The 21,165-nt window shown below is 41.5% G+C and overlaps 1 protein-coding gene and 1 long non-coding RNA gene across 3 annotated transcripts in view; one reads left to right on the forward strand and one right to left on the reverse strand.

Moving 5' to 3' along the window:
• The window catches only part of RAPGEF5 (Rap guanine nucleotide exchange factor 5), a 241,612-nt gene that overhangs the window by 2,780 nt on the left and 217,667 nt on the right, over positions 1 to 21,165 (reverse strand). Inside the window, exons 21-25 of one of the 2 annotated variants that reach the window (XM_033192533.1) lie at positions 17,644 to 17,734; positions 14,286 to 14,336; positions 13,382 to 13,469; positions 8,378 to 8,442; positions 2,951 to 3,005 (exon numbers count right to left, since the gene is read on the reverse strand). In XM_033192533.1, the coding sequence (XP_033048424.1) occupies positions 2,951 to 3,005; positions 8,378 to 8,442; positions 13,382 to 13,469; positions 14,286 to 14,336; positions 17,644 to 17,734 (350 nt within the window). Of the gene's footprint in view, positions 1 to 2,932; positions 3,006 to 8,377; positions 8,443 to 13,381; positions 13,470 to 14,285; positions 14,337 to 17,643; positions 17,735 to 21,165 lie in introns of both variants that reach the window. The other variant, XM_033192532.1, reaches the window with a different exon arrangement.
• LOC117072402 lies at positions 336 to 9,240 on the forward strand. The gene is made up of 4 exons (XR_004432785.1): positions 336 to 755; positions 1,092 to 1,168; positions 2,134 to 2,165; positions 8,770 to 9,240. It is a non-coding gene; the product is annotated as an uncharacterized LOC117072402 (long non-coding RNA).

Below are 21,165 nucleotides of genomic sequence, written 5' to 3' on the forward strand. Positions count from 1 at the left end.
GAGGTGTCCTTGTCCTAAGGTAGAAATGCTTTTTCAGCTCAGAATGGATTCCTCAGGTCAGGCAGACCGGCAGGCTACTTATAGCGTTTATTACCTAACATTGTATGTTATTTTGAAATTATGTTATTATCTCACTCCACAGATGGGGAAACTGAGCACAGTCACGCAGCAAGTAAGTGTCACAGCCAGGATTCGGACCCAGGCCATATGGTTCCTGAGTCCTTCTATGTAGCCTTTTACAGCAGTTACCTGTTTAAACGGCCAGCACTGGCTCCTATATCTCAGCCTAGAAGCATTGAAAAGCGCTGATAATGTGTTTAGCATATGAATGCAATCACTTTTTTGTTGTTTAGATTTTGTACAATTCTTTGGTATTCTCATTTTTTGAAAAAAAAATTAATGGAGCAATTGAATGAACAGATACAACAGAACAGACTCTAAGATGTGGTTAACAGATGAAATTGCTTCAGAAATTATGTGTATGGACTAAAGTCTACCCAGAGAAGGACAAGACAAGGGGCTTTTTTCCACTCACATATCTAGGGCAGTCAAGGAATCGAGGGGCCAAAGGAGGCTTTAGTACACTGTGAACACATCCACACCCTGCTAGCACCCGTGCTGATAAGGAACCAGGATGAAGCAGCATGAACCACGGGGCAAGCCCATGCACCATAGTCAAACACACACCCCCACAAACAAACCATTCGAGGCTGGTGAACACTGGCCAAACTGCGCTACCGTGAGACAAAGGAAAGGTGAGTGATGAAGACATCATATCCTGTTGCTTTGTAGATTATGCATGGGACAAGCAGGGTGAGCTGCTGGAGCTCAGTTTGAGCAGAGGGAAGGGAAATGCAGGAGGCTGAGCATTTTCTTATAGCATTTCTTTTCTCTTGGGAAACCCCCTTTTTTCTCCTCTATAACAAATGCATTTTATGAGGAAATAATTTAAGACCTGTATGACATGGGTGGCTTATAATTCTTAGGTTTAATAGAAACAGGCTTCCTAGTTTCAGCAAGTAAACACACTAGGAGTTAAAGTTTATACCATTCCACCTGTTTGAAAGTAACAAAAAGCTGTTTTATTCCAGAATACCTTCTCTGGAAGACGTTGAGAAAGTGCTTTTCATTTATTAAACATTGGTTTGGATAACGTGATGCTACAAAGGTAATTTTATTGTTAATTTTCAAGCCTTAAAAAGATGGCACAATGGATGGTTCTAACCAGGGCAACTGACATTTGCATGATACTTTATAATGCATAAGTGACTTGATGAACATTTTCATATTTTATCCCAAATGCTGACATGGGTTTACTATGCTCATATAAACTGTTAAAATGAATTTGGATAATTAAATTTCCAAACCGATTTTTAAAGATACTGTATATAAATATTAGAACACAAACTGGCTTGATAGTTATTTAAATTTCTCCTTTGCTTAGTGCCACACAGAGGGTTATTCTCTGATGAGTGGGAAGATCAAGGCAGGTTCAAGGCCACACAAGCTAGTATAACTATCACCTTCCTGTCTATACTTGGAGCATATATAAACTAGAGTTCCTTGCTTAAGTGAGACTGATATCTCAGAATTAGTTGAACCCCCAGTAAACACGTGGGAAGCAAAGCAGGATAAAAGCAATATGAAGCTATACTCATCAGCATTATGCTTGTACATTTCAGTGAATCTCTGTGATGATGTTATGATCACTATTTTTATTGTAACTGCATTGTATGCTTAATGAAGAATTATATAGGTACATTAAAGTGGTACTAATTGATGTGAATATTTAGAAAATTAGGTCCTGTATTTATGTCTCCTTTTCAAAGAGAAAACATAATCCACACGGAAGTCCAGTTCCTAACTTACTTTGTTGGGAGACAATATTGCCAGCCTAGAACAGCACTGAACAGAAAAAATTCTTAAGCACATGTACCCAATTGTTATTAGTACTTTTCTTGAGAATTAGGACTCTGATTTTCTACCTTATATATACTTCTATATTGTTGAAAAAATTGTTTTACAATGGGCATGTCTTACTTAAAAAATGAAGTTGAACTGAGTGGTTGCCTTTGATTAATTTAAAATTGTTGAAATCAATTTTCTATTTTTTATTACCCTTTGTATCCATAGGATCTGCAGAGGGCAGAGGAGAGGACAAGGAGGTAAGGCAGACTCAGTCTGAATAACGGCTCAATAAGTGAATCTCTCTGAGTCTCTGCTTTTTGCTCTACACCTACAGGGTTAATAATCCCCATTTACTAGGACGGATGTCAGGATTCCATTGCCCATGTGAAAGCTCCTTCAACTCAATAAAGTTGGTTTCCTTCCTTCCTGCAATGTTCTAACACCATTTAAACATAGCATAAATTATGACTGAGATTTAAAATGGAACAAATATTCCTACATACATTAGTCTCAGTGGGGATTCTACAGAAGTGCTCAGAACCACACTTTTGCAGCTAAAAGGCAGCTCCAGACAGGAAGTTTTCATTGGAGAGGAGAAAAGATTCTGGAAGGCTGCTTTAGGCACTTTTACAAGCTATAGTCCTATTCCAGGAAGGCTCCACGCAAAGAGGTTAGGGACAAGGTCACCCCTGCTCAACTCACCAGTGATTTTTGAGCCAGTGGGCAAGCAAAGCAAGACACTGTGGGGACAGAAGTCAGCGGGAGTTGCTAGGAGGTGCTTTCTGAGTGCATAAAGTCACTCTTTGCAGCATAAACTTGCTGCCATTAGGGGATAATAATCTGCCATATCTTGTCTTCCTCTGCATCCCAAACATGCAGTGAGGAAACAAACAGACAATCTACTATATATATACAATATGCATATGTATATACATATGCTAGTTTTCAATTTGTTTAAATTGATTACCACCCAATACTTGTGACCACAGTTGGTACCAATGTAGAGTCAATTTACATTCCGCACCTGACTTCAATGACTCACCAAACTGGTTAGTCCTGCAGTGTCTCAGGGTTCGGACAGTGTCTGCGATCATATGCTGTAAGGTAGAACAGGAAACACATCAATGGAAGGGTCGCTGACGGTGTTACTGAAGAAGCAGTGCCTGCTAGGATGGAAGGATGATCTAGCACTCTTGGCTGTAAACAGAAGAACTGTATTTGGAGCTGGACATAGCTTTGATTCTATGGAGCTTGGATTATCAAAAAATACTTAGTCCTTGTCTGCCAAAACAGTAGCACCAGACCGGGTGAGGTGGCTCACACCTGTAATCCCAGCACTTTGGGAGGTGGGCAGATCACGAAGTCAGGAGTTCGAGACCAGCCTGGCCAACATGGAGAAACCCCATCTCTACTAAAAATACAAAAAAATTAGCCGGGGGTGGTAGCAGGTGCTTGTAATCCCAGCTACTCAGGAGGCTGAGACAGGAGAATCGCTTGAACCTGGGAGGCGGAGGTGCAGTGAGCCGAGATCACACCACTACACTCCAGCCTGGGTGACAGAGTGAGACTCCATCTCAAAAACAAACAAACAAAAAACAGTAGCACCCAACCCGGGTTGCACAGGTTCTTACTGAGCCACGAGAAAATACACTGTAGAGAAGTACAGCCACCCCCGCCCCCCGCCCACACCCCACCCCGGCCCCAATCATCCTGTTCACATTTGCGCATGTTGTTTCACTTCAGGGTATGTGTCACCTCCTCTCCAAGAAGCCTTTCTGAGATGTCCCTCCTGGACCTAGAGGCTCCAATCTCAACATTTCCACTGCTCTTTGTACAGCACCTACTGGCTTTGTGTCATTGTCATTGCTGTTGAACTTTTCTCCTCCTCTAGACCAGGTACCACCAGAGGGCTCTGCATGTGCAGAGCCTACTGTGTCAGACACATTGACTTACACATATGTGCTGAATGGAGGTAGGAATTTTTGTAGATTCAAAGGTTCAAGTATCTTAAATTGTAACTGGAAATGAGATACTTACAAAAGATGAACATTTTCTAAAACATTAACATCTTTTCTTTTTTGAGATGGAGTCTTGCTCTGTCGCCCAAGCTGGAGTGCAGTGGTGTGATCTCAGCTCACTGCAACCTCTGCCTCACAGGTTCAAGCAATTCTCCTGCCTCAGCCTCCTGAGTAGCTGGGATTACTGGCATATGCCATCACGCCCGGCTAATATTGGCTAATTTTTGTATTTTTAGTAGAGACGGGGTTTCACCGTGTTGGCTAGGCTGGTCTTGAACTCCTGACCTCAGGTAATCCACCCAAATTGGCCTCCCAAAATGCTGAGATTACAGGTGTGAGCCACTGCGGCCGGCCGACATCAACATCTTTAGAGACCATTTTCTGTTCGTAGTTTACAGTCACGTACAGTCTTCAATATTCTAATTTAATTTCTTTCCTTGAAGTCCTCACTGATTTCCAGGCAAAAGTCTTTTTTTTTTTTTTTTGAGATGGAGTCTCACTCTGTCACCCAGGCTGAAGTGCAATGACACGATCTTGGCTCACTGCACCCTCTACCTCCCAGGTTCAAGCGATTCTCCTGCCTCAGCCTCCTGAGTAGCTGGGATTACAGAGGCACACCACCACAGCCAGCTAATGTTTATATTTTTAGTAGAGACGGGGTTTCACCATGTTGGTCATGCTGGTCTTGAACTCCTGACCTCGGGATCCACCCACCTCGGCCTCCCAAAATGCTGGGATTACAGGCATGAGCCACCCTGCTTGGCGGGCAAAAGTCTTCTTAAATGTACGGCTGCTTTGGACAAGATCCCATCATCTTATACTTGTGTACCCGCAAGAGTCTTCTAGCTGTCTCTACCACTTTTAGTTTTTCATGTTGAAGGAAGTGGCATTTCGGAAGCATATACATATATGCTATAGGAAGAACTAGAGTGCAGGATGGTCTCTTCCAAAATGCTATGTTAGCTGGCTTAATTACCAGAATAATCTCTAAATACTATTGTCATCATGTTCTAGTTCTCCTGAGAATCAACAGTAGCTCTCTACTTTGTTTCATATCATAATACAAACATCATCCTATTATTCAAGAATTCATATCATTATCTGGTCCTCCAAAGTGGGTCAACATCTTTCATGTCCCAACTATACACACTGAGCACAGAATCACCATATACAGCAAACCCTCAATGAATTATTTCTGAAGGAATATTCAACACTAACAAATGTTCTTAAAATTCAGAACTACAGAAAAATTATTTGAATATGACCTACCGATTGAATTGTTGTCATAACCATATTTCTAATGCACTTCTATTCAATAGTGGAAAATTGAATAGGAGAGTGATTACTGCAGTAGCTCAAGCTGCATTTGTAAAGGAAATGAGACCTGACTCATGTCTGTGCATGTATTGTTCGGTTTCCTTCCCCAAATTTTACCACTTTTCCCAGGTCAGTTTTCTCATTTTAAGCTCTGGCGTCACATTGATTTCTCTCATATGCCATTTGCATAGCTTGTGCAAGGCTCAAACTGATGTAAGGCTCAGTACCAGGTGTGGCACTGAAATCTGAGTTCTGGTCTTCATCTTTAGGTTTTCTAAGGGGGAGGGGGTAGACAGGGTAAAAGATGATGCCCTTAACATCGAGGGATAAAGAGAAGAAAAGAAACCATTTGCTTCTTCTTATGAAACAGTTTGAGATGAAAACATTTCCACTTGCTGAGGCAGCAAGGAATGTAGCATAAAGAACAGAAATCTCATTAGACCTGATGAGGGCTTCTGGATTTTCATGGGGTCTGACTCAATGTGTTGGACTGCATCAGCCAGATAAAGATAATACACTGAATTATCTGTTAACTGGCTTAAGTTAATATCCATCATGAGGAATAGACTTCTCACAAGTTAATTCACTTAGGTTCTATTGGTTCATTATTGTGAAAGATGATCCTGTTTTAGCTTTAGAGAAACCCAGTCCTTTGCTAAGAAACATTCCTTGAAAATAGTGTTTCTCCTAGAAAGGTCAGTCTCATTCTCTAGCATCCAAGTGTAACACAGGGCTATATATGACAAAACTCCTTTTTGTCCTGGACACAGTTTTATCCTGTCTACTCTGTAAGGAGGGGTCAGCATGAGGCGTGCTGTGGACCAGGAGCTCACTGGTCCACAGCATGAGGCGTGCTGTGGACCAGGAGCTCACTGGTCCCGTGGGCGGAGCCTGCCCTCTAAGGAAATGATGAACCCATGCCTGCCTGACAGGCTTGCATGTGCACTATGTGCCTGTTGTGTGCATGCTGAACTGCACCCATTTCTTCACTGTTTTATAAAATAAAATTTCTCTTTAGGAATTTAAAATATTATTTATGCCATGCTATTCCCTTAAACTTTCTCAAAGAATTAAGGGTATGATGATTGACCCTAATAGAAGTCATATCATTTAGACTTCCTTTGTTTCCAGCTCTATGGTTAGTTGGCAGTCTTGGCATATTTGAGAGCTGGCATTAAGAGGCTTCTGCTGGATTACTGGAGACAGCAGGGGAAGGCCACAGACGCTGGTTAGAAGGAAGGTGGGAACAAGCTTTCCACAGCTTGTTCCCATTTGTGACTTTACGGACTTGTTCAGGTTTTTTATCATCTTGTCACTTTGGTGGCACTATCTGAGGGGGAAAATGACATAATGAACTTAACAAATTCACTGGTTCACTTTAAGGAGGTCAACCTCACGTCTGCCCTCAACAACAGGCAACAGCCAGCTGATAGAGTGCAGTTGTTCTCCCACGGCCCCTTGGACTAGTCAGGGGAAAAGATTGCTCAGCCTTTCCAGGGAATTCCACTTGGTGTGACACACCTCCTCCTACATCTTCACAGATGCTCCACAAAGCTCATGTGTTGTTCTTAGGGAGATGTGCTGGCCAGGAAGCGAAGTAAATATTGACCGAAGGCTTCATATTCCCGCAATTGTTTCATTAATCCCAAACGCCAGGGATTAACCTGCTTAGAGGCAAGAATTCTAGTGCCTGCAGCCTTTCATTGTTAGTAAGTGCCCTGTGATCTTCAGAATACCACACAGCAACACAAAATACATACAAAAAAAATAACACTTTATCCATTTCTGGCTCTGTTGGTTTGACTGTAGCATCTAAAATAACTGAGCTCTGATTCCAGAACACTTACTGCAGAGACAGACTTGAAAGTGTATTGACATACCACTTAGAAAAGCACTGGCCATCCAGTGATTGTCTTCAGTGTGGTTAAAATGGAGATAAAGCAAGATATTCCAAGACTGTATTTTATATTCCAGATGCTTGGGTTTTGGGGGTTGTATAAGAGCCGACTACACTGTTTCCAAGCTGCCTCACCCTACATGTGGGGAGTTGGCTGGGTGAGCAGAGCAATGTAGTTCTGAGGCAAAGGTCAGGTGCCAAGCCTCAGCGGGACTCATCAGTCCCTACTGCTCTTTGATCATGGTCTGTGGTCCCTGCCTCACTTAACCTCCTCTCAAGTGCTGACTCAGTCTCACAGGGAATCAGGGTCAGTTTCTGCAAGAGTTCACACAAATCCATCACCATTACTGAAAAGGTCACTCAAAGGTCAGGATCTGTGGAGCAGTGTTACTACTATCGTCTTTAACCATGAAGGACAGTTTATGACACTCAAGTTCATCTGTCAGATAAATCCATTCCTCTGGCAGTCAATGGGTCTCTTTGGAGTACTTCTATTTTACAGTTGCTCAGTTCTAATGGGTAACGCCTCCTTTGCTCAAGGGCAAGTCAGAAAGGCTTGGAGGAGCCCACCGTATTACAAAACACCTGGGAATGTCCTGGAAATCATTCAGGAAGCGGTGTTTCAGAAACATTTAGAGAGGATTGCCCTGGGAACCTCTTGCTGGAGGAGGGAGGGTACTTTGCCTGAGCTGCTCTGGCCATGGTGCTCAGGGGTGGCACCCTTTGTCAACAGGCTGACAAAGGGGTGGTCCTTCCCTTCACACAAGACCCTGCAAATTCCAGCCTCACATTTAAGCTTGGAGTCCTGAGAGACAAACATATATCCCCAGGAGAGGAACTTTCTCCCTCTGCGCCTTGAAAGCATGTAGGCTGAGACACTGAGAGATGCCTGTAAAGCAATAAAACATAATCTCCTGAGTGTGGATTCCTCCTGACAACAGCCTTACAGTTTTAGCTCTGGTTCGATCATAGACCCTCAATTCTTCATCTTATGATATTCCATTTTTAAAAACAAAAAGCAGATTTTCATATTTCGTTCACAAAAACCTTGCTAACATACTTGTTGTTAATTGGAATACATTTTGTTGGCAGTGTACAACATGCAGCAAATAAGCTCCTTGAATTCGCCACGCATCCAATGGAGAAAAGTACTACAACTATTTGTTTCCTAGAGCAGGAAAGAAAAGCATACATTTCTGTTACTGTAAAAAAGGGAGAAGTAACGAAATTTACATACCAGCTTTTCAAAATTGACAAGATTATCCAAAAATGTTTTATTTCCTTCATGAATAAATGTTACATCTGAAAATTAAAAACAAAAAGATGCATGTATCATTAGGAATGGATCATGAGTCAGGGCTGAAGAGGTCTAGGTACAATGCAACTTATTCATTTTTCTTAAACATTAGGGATCATTCCATGCACTTGGAGAGGCAATTTGAAATTGGATTTATGTGTTATTTGATGTAAAAGTGCATAATTTATGTGTGTGTGTATATGTGTGTATGGAAAAACAGTGTAATCTTACTGAAAGTATATATTTTGCACTCATAATGAAGTGTTTGACTTCAATCTGCTTAATATAAACTAAAGCTAGTCTATAACTTAATTATTCCATTATGTGTTTAGGTCAGAAGACTGAGCAGAAAAGGACTGAATACCCAGAAACAACAGGATTTTAGTAATTATGTGTTTGCTTTTTACAAATCCCTGGCAAAGTGTATGGGACCTGCTTTACTTAAAACAACTAGTTAAGATTTAGATTTAGATGTTTAAATTTAAATTTTTGGTTCCCAAAGTTGATGTCTGATTGTGTACCAGGAGTAAGTGAGGAAAGAGGCAGGCTTGAAAATGTCAAGATATCTGGCCCCATTCGACTAGTAGAAAGCAAGCATCACTGACGGAAATAAAAGGAGGAAAGTACAATGAAAGTGCATTTTCAGAGGAAGAGAAAGTTAAATTTGATTTGAGGCTCACTGCATTTAAGATGACTGAGGATATTCATTAAATATCTCCTGTTGGCTGCAGTAAACTAAAGAGTGATTCCTCGAGACATACAGATTTGGAAATCAGTTACATTAAATAAAGGTAGCAACTGAAGCTCTGAGAGTGGATGACTTAGCCACAATCGGATCAGAGGGTGGATGACTGAGCATCGGGGAATCCTCACAGACAAACATCACAAAAAGAAATATACTATAATTTAAAGCACGTGCAAATAATCATGTTATATTTCAGACATGGAGAACCAACCAAATAAAAACAGCCTTCAAAAATCTTGTAAAAATAACCTGATAGAAAAGAGGGGAAAAGAATGTCTTAAAAACTCCTGTAAATAGAAAAAGAATGTATTTGCTTTTAATCAAGACTTTTATTCTGCTGGTCCCTAAGGGGTAATTATGAGATAGGTGCTCCTAAAACCTGCTACCAAAATACTGGGCTACAAAGCTTTTACTGTCACCAGGAGGTGACACTAGTTACACAGTTACAGCGCACACTGATGCAACCCTTTCCTCAAGACATGATACACAGCTTCCAATGTGGACTGCAATGTTTTCATAAGCTTCTTTTCCTTTTTTTTTTTTTTTTTTTTTGCTTGTAAACTGATGTCCTAGTAGGAAAACGGTTCACGACTCATTACACAGTCTCCTGACAAACTTTCTGGTTATTTTATTATCTTTTGAAATTTTGCCTTCAGAAAATAATTACAAGCTTTCCTTCTGTGACACAGTATTTAGAAAAGAGAACACAGGTTTTACCTTTTCTGTGTAGCAAATGCAAACCTGTGCACACTCTGTCTACATTAAACATCACCTGAAGGACTGACCTCTACTAACTCTCCAAGAATTCCAGATTCCAAACACCGTCTCAGAGTGGCTTAGTCCATTTTCCCTGCATTACAGGTTTATCCCTCACCTGCCCCTCACCCCTCTTCCTAGGGATGATGAGGAGGGCAGTGGCAATAATGACATCTTACATTTATTAACAGTGTTAGACATGGCTCTAAAGAGCTTTAGCTGCATTAACGCATAAGGTAAGTTCTAGGAGGTAAGCCTGTGAAGAAACTAACGCCCCAAGGACATCTATGGCCAATTCATGCTCACAGCTACAAGTGTCAGAGCCAGGATTCAAAGGCAGGCTGGCTCCCCCTCACCACTGCGCCTCTCCCGGCACCTCAAGTGGAAAGGACTTGGCTTTTCTTGCTATCAGGTGCAGTCAACCTGCTCAATTTACAACATATCAGCTGCCCCTGCAACAGTGAAAGTGCTTCCCTCCTCACTCCCTCCAGGCAGTCCCTCCTGCCTTCAATCTCTCCTCTTCCTGGGTAGTCCCTCTCCCTCTTAGCTCTTAGTAGAGTGTGTGGAGGCTCTGTTGAGGGGCCAGGGCCTGTCAGGCTGGGACTGTCTAAGCATAAGGCAGGGAAGGTGCCAAGGGTGCTGACCAGGTGAGAAGGGAGAGAGGCTGGAAGGGGTTGCATCCTGGGAGAAAGGGAAGAGTTCAACTGGCTACAGGTTTCGATGCAATTGAATGGCAGGTGCATGACACGGAAGGTAAGAGAGAGAAACAAATGAGAGGTTGGGCTGAAAAATCTAGGATGTCAGAATTTAAGTCATGGGACAAGAAGCAGTTTTGGGGTATGAGAAATTAGCAACTGCCAAGCCTCTTTCACCTGGAGACACCTGAACACACCCCAAACATCTGAACTAGAACTGCTCCATGAAATGACTTTGAAGAGATGGCAAGTGGAAGAGGAGGAAGAAACATTCAAGAGTCCCAACATTCCTTTCCTTCAGAGACCCGCACAAATCTGCAACAATAAACTCCACTCTAAGACACATACACGAAACCCACCACAGGGACCCCAGTTTATCCTCAAACAACAAGATGATTCACTCCATCTCCAAAAATAGCACACGATATAGGACTCCTTAGATCCTTAGCTCAGCTGGATCTTCTCCCCAGCACTTAGTGCTTCCCATTCGTCCCTTTCTGACCAAGAGTCCACACCACGGTAAGGGTAAAGTACATCAAAAGGCAAGACATTCAAATAAGAGAGAGGAAGACTGAGGGCTAGAAGGATTCTCAGGTAATCCACTTACTTGATAATCTGCAGGCTTATTGGGAACTGAATTTCAAAAAATGCAGCACAGGGGGCCTAATCCTTCCTAAACACCAAGGAGTTCAATTTGGTCCCATTTTTCTAATTAAAAGCTACTCAAAGTAGGAGGCACAAGAGAGGAGGGGAAAAAGAGCTTTCACTAAAAACTAAGTTGGTTGTTCTAAAATAGTTCATTGCAACTTTAAATTATATGATTAAAAAAGCCTAAGAATTAATGTTGTATATTTTTGCCAAAATGTCTCATCTTAGGCATAATATACATTTTTTTTTTATGTTTTCATCACATTTTCCTTGGAAATTATTTCAGACAAAAACAGTAACTTTAAATACCATGAAGTACTAATACTACATGTTTTTATAATAACGAAAAATTAGAGAAAGGAAAACTAAGTGCTTATTGAAATTCAAGGAAACTTCTACTAAGAAAATAACAAATGTTTATTTCTTATTCTTTTGAAATGAGTAAATGTGTTTTCAGTAGAAAAAGGGAAATTTGTCTTGCTGCCAACAGAGGTCTCGATAAACTCAGCAGAGCAGAAAATTGCATCCAAGCTAAAATGTAAGTGTGAGACACTTGACTGCATTAAATATTTTGGGGGAAAACCACTAATACATGGCAGAAGGCTCTGTTCATATCTAATGAAGTTAAAGAAATATTGTCAACTAATTTCTCATTACCTTAAAAGTATGTATTGTTTCAAAATTTTTTCTTCCTACAATCAATTCCTTTCCTACATCTCTCCTACTTTCTATTGTCTTTATTTGTGTCTAAATGACCCTAAGTGTTACTTCCCACCTGCCCTCTCCCACCCTCTAATTGAAGGTGTTTTATTCCACAAATAAAAAGCACAGACCTGAATACACTTCTCTTAAAAGCAAATAAATATGAAGAGTCAAATAAACTTTTAAATTATTATTTGGGCACCGCAGTGTCTCTTTCACGCATTTGTATTTAACAGAATCTTTTCAGCTTGGATGAAGCATCTGTGCATATCTATCTCCACTGTCGTAAAATTATATTCTTGTTTCATAGAGATTCTCGCTTCATATTCGATGAAGGAAGACTCACTGAGTAGCTACAGGATGTAGAGCAACTCACAATAATTTTCCAAGCTCTGGCTGTTCTTGAGAGAAGCTGAAGAGGAAATGTCAGCTTTATGGGGTAGGCGAAGGGCATAGCGGGTGGTGGCAATGGGAGGAAGTGGAGAATGAGGATAGCCAGGCCAACCAGCAGTCCAGTTCCCAAATAGCTCATTTCCAGAATCACGTGTATGGGTCCAGCCATCGGGGCCTGGCTCAGCATAAGCTACAAGCCTCTGAAGAGAAGAGGCTGGATGAAAGAGTATTCCTACAAAACCCCTCGAAGGAATCAAAATATGGCCATGGATAATGCCCAAACCCTTTCTCTGGAAAGTATACAGGTAAAGATTTACACTGAATGTCAGGGATATACACCAGATTAAAAAGAGTTTCCTTTTATTAATCCCCTCAGTTTCAAAGCAAGATCACTGAGATCTCATCAATAAATTTAACATGTTTCATGATGAATTATTTGGTGCTTAGTGGAGTGTGGTCAGTGGAGTAACTTGCAGCTATCAAAAACTTGCCCCACTCAATTCCACTGCTGAAAAAAGGAAGTACATTTCTCCATCAACACTTTTCAAATGCTATATTGCTTGTATTGACCAAAGGTACTTCTCATACAACAGCAAATTGTGGACTGCATCTCTTAAGTTTAGGTTGCAAAAATAGAACATGATTGATCACCATTTGGGTTCTTTATGCCAGCCTTATTCTTGATTGAATTCAGTGGATAGTTAGCTCAAAGAAAATAATACAGGGCTTAGAAGTAGAGTAAAAGAAAAACACAAAGGTTTCCAGTGCCAAGTTTTGTGAGTCAAGTGAAAACGCTTTGGTGTTTGCTCAGACACAGTTATGTATTCTAGGTATCTCAAAGATAATCAGCTATTTGAAAAACAATCACAAGGAAATATAATTAGGTCTGAATGTCAAAATAACTGTAAAGAGACAAATTGAGAGTCCCTTTTTTGCCCTCAATAGTTAGAGTAATACATTTCTGGAAGATGAAATTACATGGCATAAAAGATAGAAAATCATTACCTTTAAGCAATAAGGGCATGAAAGGGATTTTTGGTGGCTTCATCTTTTTGAATGCATCTCTGTAGGCTTTGTGATTTAGGGAAGGATCCTGCCGAACCAAGCAGATTACAAAGAAAAAGGAAAATCAATGTGCTATAGAAACAATTCTAAATCCACTTTTGCTATACAGTTTGAACACGACTTAGATATAGAGAGATTCCTCCTAAGAACAAAGTAGATAAAGGTTTCCTAGGAGAATAAACTCACTAAATTAGGGCTGGAAATCTAGGCAATGAATGAAACTCAAGTTATTGGTTTACAATAAAGGGAAACGACCACAAATGGGAGACATCTTTTGATTGCCCTATTATTTTCCTGAAAGAGCTCCTTTAAGTACAGTTTCCTCTGCATAATATATATCATGAGCTAACCCAAAGTCTCTTGTTAGATACACTACCAAGAAAATCTGTCCTTGTAACACACACAGACATTGCAGAGAAAACAAGAGAATACTGTTTTATTGTACTCTAAAAAGAAACTATAATTTAAAAAAATCTCAATCTGAGAAATTGTAAAAAGCAGAAAAGGGAAAAAGAATAATGCATGAGACACTAATTACATGCTAAATTAGTTATACTGATTAATTTTGCAGGCTTTGAAATGGACTATACTTAAAAGCCTGCCTTCTGAAAAATCACACTAAAAAGATTATTTTCACTACCTTTTTAGAAGGAGAGGAAGAAGCATTAACTGTCAACTTGCTTCCCTCCATAAGAAGCAAATCTACAGTTTCATAAACAAGTAAACTAGTCCAGGTAGGCTACCTGACACGGTAGAGTACACATACCAACCACTGTAATGTAGAAAGAAACTAGACCCTAGTGATTATTTTGACCAATAAGTCCCCTTTGGCTCAACTACTTACTGTTAAACTTTCAAGTTCAGAGAAAAGTTTCTTAAACTTCCCAGGGATTTTCTAAAAAACAAACACAAACAAAAAACAGAAGGTCACAGAAGATGGTTATTTTCAGAGGTGCTGAAGGGAGTTTTCATTACGTTATTTGTGTCACACTTCTGAACATAAATACCTCTATCATCTGTTCTACCCTGATTGCTTCTCATTATACAATTTTCATCATCCCTTTAATGTGATCTTCCTTAGGAATGCTGCTTAAAACAGCTTAAAATAACAGCCACATGATTGAGGAATCTAGTTGGTTAGACATTCCACATACTGGTGGTCCATTTAATAAAAACTTAGATTTCAGTTCCATACCCTACCTTTGATAAATGCTCTCATCTTCTTAATAGTCTTCCTGAGTGGGAAATAATTATGTTGGCTGACATTTTTAGCATAAATGATGTAATTTTATTTCACAGCATTGGGCTAAATAGCGAAGGGCCAGGAAGACCTTAAGTGATGAAGCCTGTACTTTAATGAGTGGAATCACTGAACTGAGGAGCTCAACCATAACATGTACCATGCTAAGTGACAGGGGATGGAAGCATAGGCCATCCTCCCAAATAAAAATTCAGACCTAAGGAAGAAGGGCCTGGAATGTTCCAGCCTGCCTTTAACATGGCTAAGTAAAAAATTGGGTGCCTTTCAATTGGGTGACTTAGTAATATTTGTGGTAAAGAGCACACATTTAAAGGCAGCCTGAGTTTGAACTCTGACTCTGCCCTTTCTAGCTATATGGTTTGGTGTGAGTCAGCAAGCTCTGGGATCTGTTTCTTCAGCTGAAGATGTAGAAACCACTCATGAAAAGTACACGGTCCTTGGCTGGTGCTTAACAAATGCCAGCTATTAACACTAACAACAAAGCTTAAGAAGATATTTCTGGGATTTTCAGTTTCTTTCTTTTTTGTGTGTGTGAGGCGGAGTCTCGCTCTGTCGCCCAGGCTGGAGTGCAGTGGCCGGATCTCAGCTCACTGCAAGCTCCGCCTCCCAGGTTTACGCCATTCTCCTGCCTCAGCCTCCCGAGTAGCTGGGACTACAGGCGCCCGCCACCTCGCCCGGCTAGTTTTTTGTATTTTTTAGTAGAGACGGGGTTTCACCGTGTTAGCCAGGATGGTCTCCATCTCCTAACCTCGTGATCTGCCTGTCTCGGCCTCCCAAAGTGCTGGGATTACAGGCTTGAGCCACCGCGCCCGGCCAGGGATTTTCGATTTCTAAAAGGAATCAAAACAATGAGACAACTCCTATAATAATTAGACTTTTACATTATTTAGAGATAGATTTTTTCAATGTGATAATTTTGGATCTGGACTCAGTTTATCACAGCAAACAGGTAGTTTAATCTGTTTGGAAACTACACACACACCCCCGCAACGAACAGAGGACAAATTAAATGAGAAGATACAAAATAGAGATATTTGCAACTGATTCCAGTCTTTCTTCTGTGCTGCCTATCTTAGTCTGTGGGACATCCCTCACAAATGTCCCAGTGGCACCTCAAATTCAACACGTCCGAAGTCGAACTAAGTGATCTACTTCCAGAGGTCAGCCATGGAACAAATCTAGCCATGAGCTACTTTTAGGACGTCAAGTTTTATTGGATTGCTGCCACGCCCCTTCATTCATGCACATGCTACAGCTGCTGTTTCACTTCAGTGGCCGAGTTGAGCAGCTGCAACTGAGACCATGTGGCCTGCACAGCCTAAACATTTTTCCTCGCTGGCCCTTTACCAAAGCAGTTTACTGACCTCTGATCTATTTCTTTAAACCTACTTCTTTTCCTGTATTATCTATTTGGGAAGTGTGATCACTTTCCATTCACCCAGTCACCAGACCTGGAGATCCTGTAGTCACCTCTGCCTGAGATACCCATCCCCACACTCCAGTAACTCCCAGCTGGACCTGGAAGGTGCTGCAGCTTGAGGCTTCTCATTCGAATTTTCTCAGCTACCCAGAGGCAGAATGAGTCCCTCCTCTTGCTCTGCCCTGGTCCAAGACTTCTGTCACTGCAGGCATGCTCAGTTCTCATGTAGCCATCCCCTGTCTGCCATGGCACTGATGCACTGCCCTGCACGTAGCAGGCAGTCAATGTGCAGATTAAACATAAGCTGGTTGAATCTAATTGAGTTATTTCTCCTCTCAATGTTTTCAAATCAGTTTCATTCAAGGTTTAATTCAAATTTGCTCCCCACTGACCCTTGCCAGCCATTTGTTTTCCTCCTCCTCTAATGAATCGTGGCATCTGTCACCTATCTCTTTCATCTTGCTTTGTGTGTGAAGGTCTTGTTTGCTGAAGCAGAGCAGGCAGGGCTTTCATTTCTTTTCTTTTGGGCCCCTTTAAGGAGCACTGACTCTGACCCTTGGGTCAGCACAGTGCATTCCTTCAGGGTATGATCCCTGACTGAAAGAAAGCAAATCCACAGGTTGCCCAAAGACCTATTCTGAGAAAAAGATAGCTGGCCTATCAGCTTTTCTCTTGTAGGAGTTTGAGTAGGGAACCATGAAGAGAATGGCACAGTCAGTGATAGGAACTAAATCTGAGAGGACTGTGAGGGAGGCTGAGGAGACCACAGTGAGCCACGTGCAGGCTAGAGGCAGAGGCATCATGCTTAAAGAACAATGATGAAATGGTACTGGGGAGGTAGTCAGGAAGGAAAGGAGAGCGAAAGAAACAAAAGCCCAAGGAAGGAAGGTGAGGGGACCATGAGTGAGGCAGAGCCCTATGCCTGTGTCTGGCTAAGTTTAGGGGCTCCCCAGTTTCAGGTCTTCCCACATGAATGTCGCAGTCCACACGTCAGACCTTGCGTGAACTTGAATGGGCCTCTGCATCTCAGAACCCAAACAGCCTTCAGCATGCAGAGCCAGGATGTGGGAGGTCTGAAACTTTAGAACGTTTTATGGATCCTCTTTAAGAAAAATAATATAAAATTACTTTGCTTTCGCAAATTTTACAAAAATATGCATCATCCATGTGAACACATTGCCAGGGGCCCTGCAAGTGAGAGACCTTGAAGCTTAAACTCGTTAGCATCACAGCAAACGCACTTCTGAGCAGGGAGACTGCCAGGACCAGCCTGGAACAGGAACTGCACTATCAGGCAGGACAGAGGAGAAGACTAATTCTAGCTGGGGAGCATGTTACCATTTTTATATAGTTCGGACACATTATACAACCATATAAAGACCATCTGATCAAAAAGATCCCTACCACCTTGACACATGACTTTTAAACATTTTTAGTTTAGTAGTACTTATCTCATTTAATCCATATAAAACACTTTATTTCCATTATATGTGCCCCCCACCATGGGACTCCAAGGCTCACCTCCCAGGTCTGTGACAGTCGACTGACAGAAGCAGTGTTGAGACCCATCACGATGGCAAAGAAAGAATTCAGGTTTCTCTGGGCTTTGCAGCTATAAAATAAAAGAGAGTAGAAGATACTTTGAGGAAACATTCTTTCCCCAGATAATCACAACAGATAAACCTGAAAAGACTCTCCTAGGCCACAGAGCTCAGGAATTCTGCTCTACGGCCTATGTACCCATTACTGCCCTTCAGCTGTCTCTAATGCCAAAGAAATGATTCCAAACACTGCAGCTCACCCTTACCTAAAGGAAAAGATCTGTGCTCTTGACACCCTCCTGATATTTCACAATATTCCTCCTTTTTAACCTATGTTGTGTGCATTTACAATTTCAACTGAGCACTCTTTTAAATTCATGTTTCTTTATATATGCCCCACTCTCCTTTTAACAGCTTACTAGTCCTGACTCCTTCATCAAAACACCTTTTTTCATTTTTTGACAGACAAGCCCTTCTCACCTCACAGGTCTAAGCTCCCCTTCCCATTAGATTTAGATACATCTTTGCTACCAACAAAACAGCTACTATAATATGTATATATTTTAAATATGGCATATATTAATGGGAATACTGTTCCACATTTCTCAGTTAAACAAGGAAATAAAATGTAAAATAAGATCACGTTGAGCTCCATTCGCTTCTTGAGGCTATCCACTCTGCATACATCAATCATGCCTAGAGACTTAACTGGTCAACATTCCACTAATTTCCAAAGCCAGCTAAGAGGGCTTGGAATGGCAGGGGGAGCTCGGGATTTCAGGGCAGTCAGAATAGTCTGGGAATTCCAGGCACTCCTTCATCTGGAGAGCATTAGAAAACAGCCTCTCTGAGACAGGGCTTTAAAATAATAAAAAATTTACCCCAATTACCCTCCCTTGATCGTTTACTATGAAAAAATATGAAGTACTTAGCAGTAAGCAGAGTGTGTATCGGGGTCTCGTGATGTTTATTTAGCTTCCCTCAGTTACCATCCCTTCTGACCTCTCCACCAATGTCTCACATGGAATCTGGGAATAGTGTAGATCCTGCCTGCTTCTTCAGTTAAATACCATGTTATGTTATATACTATGGATTATTTACTATCATCATTAACAGCTATGTAATATTTTATCAAAAGAGCATATTACAGAACTTATTGCTCTGTTGTGGACAATGATTTTCAATTTTCCCTGTTACAAAGAATGCTGGAATAAATTTCTTGTATATACAACTTTTTACTGTATTTATGATTTTTTCCTCATTACGTTAGACTTCCAGTCATTCCACGATTGGTCAAAAGCTGTGAAGACGTTAAAGGCTCTCGATACATATTACGAACCGCTGTCCCCCAAAGCTATACCGATTCCCAGTTGTACACACAGTGTATGAGATTACCTAGTTCAGAATCAGGAGAATGAGCTGAGACGTGGAGTAAGTAGGGAGACCTACAGCAGCTGTGCTCCGGCAGGCCCCGCCTAAACTGGCCTGCCCAGAGCTGGCCTCACAGGTTAGGTACTGCCTGAGTCCAGCTGCACACAGCTCCAAGCAAGGAAGGCTCAGGTCTGGGGTCATTCTAGAAGTTCCATCCCCAGGAACAGTGGAACCTGGAAAGGACGTGCTGCCTCCACACCTCATGCCGAAGGTTATCTGGGGTGGACACACATCTTGCAGGCACCTTGCTGCTGAGCCTCCACTGGGCACGGTCTGTCCCGCTCATGGTCCTCCTGTTCAGCTTTTGGCTCTGCCAGCAGTTCCTTAGTAAGTGTGAGGCCCTGTACCTTCATCCAAGCGACCCCTTACGTACTTTTTTGCCAACTTTCTCCTGGGTAGACCCCGCTTGGTATATTCCATGAATAAACTAAAACAAGATACCTCCCAGTCTGTGATTGGGAAACCTACCTGCATTTGAGAATCATTGCTTACACATGGTGACTCCCCTTCCTCCTGCTCTTCACTTCCCTCATTTTACTTTTTCTGACTCTTCACAACCCTGAACATTCCCACCGGCTAGAACAGACTTGAGTTAGTGCCATCTCCTGAGTTGATGTTCTGAAATACCAGGCTCCTCTGCAGAGACTCTTGTGGTAAGAACTGCTCCGTCCCCTGCCGGAAGCTCCTCCGTGGGAAGTCTCTCTTACCCCTGGGTCCCTTCACCTGAGGATATGATGGAGGCCCCACTGCTTATGCAATCCCTGCTAGACAGTAGGTCCGTTAAGGCTAGAGTACGTCTAGTCATTTTTATATTCTGCCCATCACCCAGGTGCCTAGTACACAGCAAGCCTTTTAAACAGCATTTGCTGAAGTAGGGAAATGGTTTTATCATTATTCATTATAAAGATGTCTATTATTCCACTTTTTATTCAGCTTAATCTATCTATGTGAAATCTTAGAATTCCCATCATTTTATCTTTTAGCTCCCCAGGAACAATTTTCCTGGCCCATATAGCTTTCTTTCTTCGTCATATTTTAAGGAAAAAAAACCCACAAAAACACACATACAACTAACATCTAAATCTGCTAAGAAAAAAAAGGAATTAATACAGACACCATTTCTGGAGAAGACAAATTGATACAGTGCAAATACGAGATACCATTCCAGGCTGGAATCCTCTGTTAGTGAGGGTCATTCATTCCATGATAAGAACAGACTGTCTGACACTAAACATTCCAGTTCAGCAAACACTCCTTTTGTCTTTGTGTGAGGAAATAAAATCCACTCAATCCACAGAGGCGGGGGATGGGGATGGTGAGAAGGAGGGGAAACATGAATATGCAAATAGGATGCCTCAGGCAGGAAAAACACTTCATGATTGTGGAAATGACTATTTTCCCTTGGTTATTCCTACTAGCGTGATTATAGGGAATTTAACTTTATTTTCTGTTGGCATTCCATTCCATGGGCTAGGGATAGAGACCAGTACCATAAAGCATTCAAGAGCATGGGCCATATGGAGAAGATGTGAAAATACCCTGAGGACAGATATAATCTTAGAGTGGGAACTGAGCTGGGTGGTGTCATCTTACTCCTTGGAACATTAATTTCCCACTTAGTCACATAATTAGCATTCGTAAGAAAGCTTTTTACCTAAAAAAGCCTCACCTTTAGGAATTTTACAAGCCACTTTGGAACACAATGGCCAAATTTTTTAAAAACAGCATTCACCATAAAAGCAATCAATAAGATTTAGGCATATCTTGTTTTCTATCCTTCCATGCCCAGTCACCCCAAATACCAGGTCAGGAACCTCCATGGTCTCTTGTCTAAGAAAAATTATCCTACTCTTGGGGTCTCTTTGCTATAGTTCAATGTGCTAGTTTCAGACCAACCTTCCTGAAGGATAACTCTGATCATAGCAGGCTCCTGCCCAAAAACTTAAAACAAAATCCCTTCTCCCTTCTCAATTCAGTTCAAACCCTTCAATCTGAAATTCAAGATCTTTTACAATTGGTCCCATCTGTCTTTGCAGCTCATTCTCCCACAACTTCCTTACAAATCCTCCTC

The sequence above is a fragment of the Trachypithecus francoisi genome, unplaced genomic scaffold (genome assembly GCF_009764315.1).
Source record: "Trachypithecus francoisi isolate TF-2019V2 unplaced genomic scaffold, Tfra_2.0 Lachesis_group4, whole genome shotgun sequence".
Classification (NCBI taxonomy): Eukaryota; Metazoa; Chordata; class Mammalia; order Primates; family Cercopithecidae; genus Trachypithecus; species Trachypithecus francoisi.